This window comes from Nansenia antarctica (genome assembly GCF_963989245.1).
Source record: "Nansenia antarctica genome assembly, chromosome: 11".
Classification (NCBI taxonomy): Eukaryota; Metazoa; Chordata; class Actinopteri; order Argentiniformes; family Microstomatidae; genus Nansenia; species Nansenia antarctica.
In genome coordinates, this window is record NC_137681.1 from 24173162 (window position 1) to 24182228 (window position 9067).

At 52.8% G+C, this 9067-nt stretch overlaps 1 protein-coding gene across 1 annotated transcript in view; it reads left to right on the top strand.

Moving 5' to 3' along the window:
- sdk2b (sidekick cell adhesion molecule 2b) overlaps window positions 1-9067 on the top strand; it is a gene marked incomplete at both ends in the record, with an annotated part of 50217 nt that overhangs the window by 33560 nt on the left and 7590 nt on the right. Inside the window, 4 exon segments of the mRNA XM_080542507.1 lie at window positions 113-277; window positions 542-682; window positions 2844-2982; window positions 4283-4418. Coding sequence (XP_080398633.1) covers window positions 113-277; window positions 542-682; window positions 2844-2982; window positions 4283-4418 — 581 coding nt within the window.

Sequence of the window (9067 nt, forward strand, 5' to 3'; positions counted from 1 at the left end):
CACATCCTGACCCTTGACCCCGGTCCCACCCTGACCCCTGACCCCGGTCCCACCCTGACCCCTGACCCCGGTCCCACCCTGACCCCTGACCGTCTTCTTCGTTCTGCCACAGATGAGGGCTTGTGGGATATCCTGATCAAGGACATCCCGAAGGAAGTGACCTCGTACACCTTCAACATGGACATCCTGAGGCAAGGCGTCAGCTATGACTTCCGGGTCATAGGGGTCAACGACTATGGCTATGGAACCCCCAGCCCCCCCTCACCCTCCATATCAGGTGACCTACGGTTATCAGTTATGGTTATGGTTATTGTTGACAGTCAGTTATGTACATAATCAAGCTTCCTGAGAGCACACAGGTCAAAGTCAATGAAAATATCTTACAATTTCATTGAATCATCGTTAAATTGATAATCATGAATTATCATTAAAGTAATGTCAAAACTAAACTGTGTGATGATATCCTTGTAGAAATTTCCCCTGTTCTTGTTGTTTTTAATCCACTGTTCATAACTAATTGTCGTTGTCGTTTCTCCTCCAGCCCAAAAGGTGGCGCCGTTCTACGAGGAGTGGTGGTTCCTGGTGGTGGTGGCCCTGGTGGGCCTCATCTTCATCCTCTTGCTGGTCTTCATCCTCATCATCAGAGGACAGAGCAAGAAGTACGCCAAGAAGTCTGACTCAGGTGAGCCGAGGAGAGGAGGGTGACCCCAGCATGACCCCTGCATGACCCCTGACCCTGGAACCCCGCTGTCTCTCTCAGGGTTCTGTCTGTCTGTCTGTTTGTCTGGCTGTCTCTCTGAGGGTTCTGTCTGTCTGTCTGTCTGTCTGTCTGTCTGCAGGAATGTCTATTTCTATCCCTCTCATTGGCCTTTCTGGGGGAGAGAGATGGGGAGAGAGAGAGAGAGAGAGAGAAGAGTAGAGAGATAGGAAGAGAGAGAGAGTGAGATGGGGAGAGAGAGAGAGAGAGGAGTAGAGAGATAGGGAGAGGGAGGGAGAGAGGAGTAGAGAGATGGGGAGAGGGAGAGAGAGAGGAGTAGAGAGATGGGGAGAGAATGAGAGAGAGAGAGAGAGAAAGAGAGAGAGAGCGGAGTAGAGAGAGAGGAGTAGAGAGCGAGAGAGACAGATAGAAAGAGAGAGAGAGGAGTAGAGAGAAAGAGAGAGAGAGGAGTAGAACGAGAGAGATAGAGAGAGGGAGAGGGAGAGAGAGAGAGGGAGAGAGAGAGAGGGAGAGAGATAGAGAGTGGGTTCATAGCAGGGACAGTGAGGTCTAAACTCATTTGGAGACTAAGTGCATATTTCTGGTAGATGTGGTCTAATTCGATTGGTCAGAGAGAGAGAGATAGAGAGAGGGATGAAGAGAGAGAGGAGAAAGAGAGAGAGAGAGGGAGGGGAAAAAGAGAGAGAGAAGAGAGAGACAGAGAGAGACATAGCAGGAGTAGGGGGGTGCCGAGTTTAGCAGGCAGATCAGCTATGACATCAGTGTGTATTTCCTGCACTCAGCGCTGAGCGTAGTGTGTGTGTTAGTGCCAGTGAACAGCATTTCTGAGCCTTGTGTGTGTGTGTGTGTGTGTGTGTGTGTGTGTGTGTGTGTGTTAGTGCCAGGGTAGGCCGTCCCACGGGTCACTGCCCACTTCCCTGACTGAGAGAGGAAACACAAGAGGCCTCTTCTCACTTCACACAAAAGACACTCTCAATTCACAGCCTTCTTTCTACCCCCCCCCCCCCCACCACACACACACACACACACACACACACACACACCCCTATTACACAGCTATGTGTTTGCATAACCACTGATTGGCCCCAACTGTCCCTAGACCTGTCCACTATGTCAGGAGGGGGTGGGGGGGGGGGGGGGTTTGGGGGGAGCCGGGGGTTGATGGGAGATCGTCTAATGCACCAACGAGGGGAGGGGCTGGGGTCAGAGGAACATCACAAATCAATGTTAGATTCCAATCTCAAGAATACCTCTTTCTCAGACAGTGTGTGTGTGTGTGTGTGTGTGTGTGTGTGTGTGTGTGTGTGTGTGTGTGTGTGTGTGTGTGTGTGTGTGGGTGTGTGTGTGTGTGTGTGTGTGTGGATGGGTGGGTGGGTGCTAGGGGGCAGTGGATACGCGATCTGCTGATGAACCAACTCAATGTTAGATTACAATCTGTAGAATGTGTCCTCCTCCAGCGCTATGGCTGTGGGTTTCAGCTGATTGTTGACCTCGGGGGTGGGGGGGCCTGTCGGGGGGGTGGGGGGGTCCTGTCTGGGGGTTGGGGGGTCCTGTCTGGGTTAAACGTTGTGTTTATGTTCAGTCTTGCCTCTTGCATGTAAGCGTCAATGTTTTGGGGATAGCAGATATGCATGTACTGTATACTGTAGCTGGAGTGGAATGTCCCTCACGCAACGTCTCACAGTAGGTCCTTCAGTCACCTTTGACCTTGGTTCTGTTGTTGTAGAACTCATACAGTGTTGTTTCTGTAATCCAACACGACGTGTACACACCAGGGGAGGCTGGCGGAGGTAGAAATCGGAGGACGGGGGACAGGGGGGCTCGTTGGAACGCACGGAACAGAATAAGGAACGGTATCGAACCCGTACGAAAACGGCCAAAACGGAACACTCCCTTTTTTGATACCGTGCCTCATTCCGTTTCGTGGACACTCAACGACAACAACCCCCCCCCCCCCCCCCTCCGGGGACCTCCGATTTCCTTCCTCCGCCAGCCTTCCCGTCCATGATGACAGCTGCATGACCTCCGACCTCCGTCCTCTTCCTCCGTGTGTGACTAACCGTGGTTCCTGTCGGCGGCGCGACCTGTGGTCACACAGTGTCTCTGTCTCCCTACGTCTCCCCAGGGAACAACTCCAACTGCAATGCCCTGACGCACGGCGACATGGTCAGCCTGGACGAAGGCCGCTTCCCTGCCCTGGAGCTCAACAACCGACGCCTGTCCGTCAAGAACTCCTTCTGCCGCAAGAACGGCGTCTACACCAGGTGAGGAGAGGACAGACCCCCAAAGAAACAGACCCCCCCCCAAAGAAACAGACGCCCCCAAAGAAACAGACCCCCAAAGATAAAACCCCCCAAAGATAAAGACCCCCAAAGAAACAGACCTCCAAATAAACAGACCCCTAAAGAAACAGACCTCCAAAGAAACAGACCTCCAAATAAACAGACCCCTAAAGAAACAGACCCCCCCAAAGAAACAGACCCCTAAAGAAATAGACCCCCCCAAAGAAACAGACCTCCAAAGAAACAGGCCCCCTCTCTCTCTCACCCATCCTTCCTGTCAATCTCTACATTCTCTATCCCAATAAAGCAGAAATGCCCTAAAAACACAACACAACTAATAATTAAACCCTAGTACAACAACAATAATAATAATAAGAAGAATGTTTTGATTTTGTATCACGTTTTCTCGGTACTGACATTAAACACATCCAATATACAAGTACACCCCCCAAAAGCCTTGAATCCGTTGAATTCATTCAATTATGAATGAAGTCATAATACACATCAAGTGAAAATATGATCAATCGTAGTGTTGTGATGAGTTTTGGGGACCTGTGTTTCGGAGTCTGTGTCAGTCTGACCTCATGCTTTGAGAACGCAGAACCTTCCAGAAGGTATTACACCTCTAAACACCCCGTTGTTTCCACTGTAAAACGGCGTACAGAAGAGAAGGGATGGTGAAGGGCTGGTTTCCTCTCGTAAGGCTGTTTTACGCCACTCAAACCTCTGCTTTACTGCTGCACTACAACCTGATGGGGGTCGCGACCTCTTCTCCACCAATCACAGTGAATGGCACCTTGGCACCACAACTGGCCGCACACCCAACCCAGCTGATCCCTTTTTTCCAGGATTTGATCACCCATGTGTGTGTTCATAGACATGTTGGTTCTCAGGAGTGACAGAGTCCCTGTTTCTTCTTTTGGCAGTGTGTGATGGTGTGTGTCATGGTTTGTAGTGTGTGTAGTGTGTGTGATGGTGTGTGAGGGTGTGTGTGATAGTGTGTGTAGTGTGTGATGGTGTGTGTGTGATAGCGTGTGTAGTGTGTGATGGTGTGTTTGTGTGATGGTGTGTGTAGTGTGTGATGGTGTGTGTGTGATGGCGTGTGTAGGGTGTGATGGTGTGTGTGTGATGGCGTGTGTAGTGTGTGCTGGTGTGTGTGATAGCGAGTGTAGTGTGTGATGGTGTGTGTAGTGTGTGATGGTGTGTGTGTGTGTGTGTGATAGCGTGTGTAGTGTGTGCTGGTCTGTGTGATGGTGTGTGTAGTGTGTGATGGTGTGTGTAGTGGTGCCAGTCCTGATGCGTTGCCACGGCGATGCCAGCGGAGGCGGAGTCACAGCCGGGCGGGCAGGTGTCCTCTGATGCTCTGCCCAGGGGAGTTAACACCCTGTCCTTATTCCCCCGATCCTCTACAGCCTGTGGTGTGGTGTGTGTGTGTGTGTGTGTGTGTGTGTGTGTGTGTGTGTGTGTGTGTGTGTGTGTGTGCGTGTGCGTGCGCGTGCGCATGCGCATGCGTGTGTGAGTGTGTGAACTTGGGTAAGCATCAAAGGTGCCCGGGTCTTTGAGGAGCGGCCAGGTACACCCCCCTCCACCCCCCTCCTCCAGGTTTGGACAAGGTGGGGGGGGGGGGGGGGGGGGCAGAGGAATGCACAGATGCACCTCTCTGGTCTCTGATCCGGGCCCGCTCACAGCTGAGGTGTGGGGGTGAGCGCCTCCCCGGAGCTCCCTGGCAGAGCCGTCCTCTCCTCTCTCTCCTCCTGTCCTCAGAGAACAACCTAGAAGGAGAGGGAGGTTCCAGAAATCCATCATCTTGCCGCGAGGCTGAGATGGATAGATGAACCGTTTCCTTTGTGGTGTGTTGCACTAATATGAGAGTGTTCTTGATTTCCACACAACGAACCAGTGTCACCGCCGGGACCAGAGGCTATACAGTATACATACTGACAAATGTAGGCTCTCACTTCAATGTCCGTGAGTCGCTTTGGATAAAAGCCTCAGCTAAATGGCGTATATTATATGATGTTATTATATTAAGTCATGCTGGTAGTCACAGGGCAGGGGTTTTTTCCCAGACTCCTCAGAGAGCAGAGCCTACAGCTGAGTGTTTCTTACTGTGAAGGACACTGTGTAGTTGTGGTAGTAGTAGTGGTGTGGGTGTGTGTGTATGTGTGTGTATGTATCCGTGTGTGTGTGTGTGTGTGTGTGTGTGTGTGTGTGTGTGTGTGTGTGTGTGCGCGCGAGTGTGTGTGCGCCTACTTGTGCGTGTGTATGTGTGTGCATTCGTGTGTCTGCGTTTGTGTGCGTGTGTGTGTGTGTGCGTGAGTGTGTGCACCTACTCGTGCACGTGTATGTGTCTGCATGTGTGTATGTGTGTGTGTGTGTGTATTATCCTCAGTGATGATGACCCTGTTGCTGGGTAGGGAGTAAGAGGGTGACAGGTAGACAGTGAATGAGTGAGCGCGTTAACGTTAAGCTTTAAACACTCCGAGACTCCGAACGATACAGACATTTTAATGACTCCCTGTAGGCTGAGAGGAGAAGGGGGTGAGGGGTGGGGGGTGAGGGGTGGGGGGTGGGGGTCGGGGGGAGGGGCAGAGTGGAGTGGATTTCAGCCCCCTGGCATTCATTATTTATTCAAGCCCCTTTTTCCAAAGCTGTATTTTGGGGATGAAGGGATGAAGAGGGTTCCTGGTCTCTCTTGGCTGCGGAGCTTATTAATAATTCACACCTCACCCACAAAACAGTTTTTGAGAGAGAGAGAGAGAGAGAGAGGGAGAGAGAAGGAGGGAGAGAGTTATAGGGGACGAGGAGAGAGGAGAGAGAGAGAGAGAGAGAGAGAGAGAGAGAGAGAGAGAAGGAGGGAGTGAGTTATAGGGGACGAGGAGAGAGGAGAGAGAGAGGGGGGATTAGGAGAGAGGAGAGAGTGAGGGTGGAGGGAGGGAGGGAGGGAGGGAGAAAGATCAGAAAGGGAGAGAGGGTGAGAGGGAGGGAGGAGAGGCAAGGTTTTAGTCCTGTTGGGGCTGAGCTTCCTCTGCATTTTTAAACAGGCACTTCATCAGACTCTCCCCGAGGACCCCACAGAGACCATGTCTTGGCTGGGCGGAGCCAGACGCCGTAGGGACAGCCAGCCGAGGAGTTCAGAGGCTTTCAGAGGTGGTGTGTAGAGCACAGAGCAGAGGCCAGAGCACCCAGGACAGGCTAGAGGCACGACAGAGTCTGCGGTGACATTTTAGTCGTCCCCTCCCCCAGACACTGCTTGCCCGAATGCACGAAAAGGGTCTGTGTCAAACTCGGCCTTCTATGTATTCATTAAAGCCAATAGAAAGACAGCTGAAAACGGATGGCACATCGACATTGGCTTTACTTTCCGTCCATCATCTCCCATAGTACTCCCCCGCTCCCGTCCCACTCCGCCCCCCCCCCCCCCCCCCACCTCCCCAACCCCCCCCCCCCCCCCACCCTCTAGTGTTTGCACACCGCATGCTTCTGATTCTGAGCTCCACCTCGCGGCTGTGTGATTAGCTTGAATCAAATCATAATAACATAAAGACTTTACTCAGTAAATCCACTCCCAGTAAGGCCAGGTTGGAGCTGTTGTTACTCCGGGCTCCTATGTGATAGCCTGGGAGGAGGTTGTGACATTTAGTGGGCGGGGTCTTGGTCTTATCTGACTAACGTGGGAGAGACGTCTGTGTTCGCTGGGGGAGACGATGTTGTCGGATGGTGGCAGACAGCAGACTGTTGTGTTCCTCTGCTCTGGTCTGGCCTCTCTCTCTCTCTCCCTCTCTCTGTGTGTGTCTCTCTCTCTCTCCCTCTCTCTGTGTGTCTCTCTCTCCCTCTCTCTGTGTGTCTCTCTCTCCCTCTCTCCCTTTCACTCTCTCCCTCCCCCTCTCTCTCCCTCCTCTCTCTCCCTCTCCCTCTCCCTCCCTCTCTCTCTCCCTCTCTCTCTCCCTCTCTCCCTCCCTCCCTCTCCCTCTCTCTCTCCCTCTCCCTCTCCCTCCCTCTCTCTCTCCCTCTCTCTCTCCCTCCCTCCCTCTCCCTCTCCCTCTCCCTCCCTCTCTCTCTCCCTCTCTCCCTCCCTCCCTCTCCCTCTCCCTCTCCCTCCCTCTCTCTCCCTCTCTCCCTCCCTCTCCCTCTCCCTCCCTCCCTCTCCCTCCCTCTCTCTCCCTCCCTCCCTCCCTCTCCCTCTCCCTCTCTCTCTCTCCCCCTCTCTCTCCCTCCCTCTCCCTCTCCCTCTCCCTCTCTCACTCTTTCTCCCTCTCTCTCTCTCCACTCTCACAGATTACTAGGCTCCTGGAAGACGGATGCCAGCATTATCCAGATGTCAGGAGGAGACAGGGAGGAGGGTGTGTGTGTGTGTGTGTGCGCGCACGTGTGTGTGTGTGTGTGAAGAAAAGGTTTGACCCAGCTCGACCTGAGACGGCGGTTATCTGTGGGAGTGAGGCTCGAGGGCAGGAGTTTTACATCCCTTATCAGACCGCAGCCGTCCTTCAGCGGTCACTATCTGAACCCTAACCGTCCTTCAGCGGTTACCGTGCGTGCTCCTTATCAGCCTGCCCCTGTCAGCGAGGTCAAGGGTCAACGCGTTCTACCCTTCAGTCATCTAGAACGTTAGAACGTCACAGAACCGTTAACTGTTGACTTTTGAATTCCACGTTCTATAACAACACCGTCGGTCGGGCTGTGTGTGTGTGTTTCTATCCTGCATTCTCACGCTTAAGTGGATTAAATCTAACCTAATTATAATGGCTTAAAGCGATTTGGGGACATTATTGAATTACAGCTAACTAGCTCTCTCTCTCTCTCGAAAGGATTTCCCGAAACGCAGGGAGTTCAAATGTGTCAACGCCGTAGCTGATGGTGTCCTCGCCACCTCCTCCTACCCGAACGCTTTTTTCTCAGGAACGCTGAACTCGCCAACCGCAGTGTTGTTTTGGGAGTGTGCCGGCGACTATAAAATGTATTTATACAAGGGGTTGGAAAATACTTATGCAAAATGGTTGGTTTTGGAACTGTGAAGGAGTTGTCTGTAACGGAGCCGGTTCATTGGCTCTGGTGGCGGTGTGTCCTGGAGGGGGAGGGAGGGAGGGAGGGAGGGTGGGAGGGAGAGGAGGCCGTCTCTCATCCAAGCCAGGACTGGGCCAAACCTAGACCAAAACCCAGCGAAAAACAGATGTCTGATTGTTTAACAGAGGGACAGTGGAAAATACTGGAGTGCACACAGAGCACTGAAGCGACCATCTTTTTTTTCCTCTCTCTCCGATTATTTTTCTTTTAACGCGCCTCAGAGTCGAGAGCTGGTTTTGAGGGCAGCGCTTTCTCTTTTTAGAGTCCCCACCCCCTCCCCCCCCGCCTCCCCCCTCCTCAACAAGCGTACGACCTCCCCTCCCCTCCCCTCGACCCTGCCCTCCTCTCCTCCTCCTCTCTCTCCTCGTCCACATCCCTCACTCAACCCTCATAAATCGCGTCCTTATAAACGTCGCCTCTGCGCTTTTATTTACGACCGAACGGTACCTCGAGTGTCACGCTGTAAGACGTGTCGACTCGTAATAGCGGCTCTTGATTCATAACGACGTTGATAACCCATCTTCACGAGCCTCCGAACCCGAGGCTCTCTCCTCTCCTGTTTCAGCTGGAGGAGAGTGGGTGTGCTAACGTAGCGTTAGCCGTTAGCAGAATTCCACAAGGCCTCAATTTACGGCCACAAGTCACAAGGCCCCAGTGCCAGCCCATTCTACAGCTCACATAGTGTGTTTAATCAGAGGGAATAATTCATTCGAGGGGAGACTGCAGGCAGGGAACTCATGAAAGTCTCATGACACTCATAAAGATCGTTGTCGTCGTCCCCCCCTCCCTCACACACACACACACACACACACACACACACACACACACACACACTGCCGCCCCCTCCCACCCACACAAACACTCACTGTAGTGTCTCAATCAGCTATAAGAGGGCAAAGACTAACCCCCCCCCCCTTTCTCTTAAATCAGGACATAAGTGATGCATGTGTGACCTCAGCTAACCCGCTATGCGTCTGACGGACCAACCAGGGTGTATGCCGCA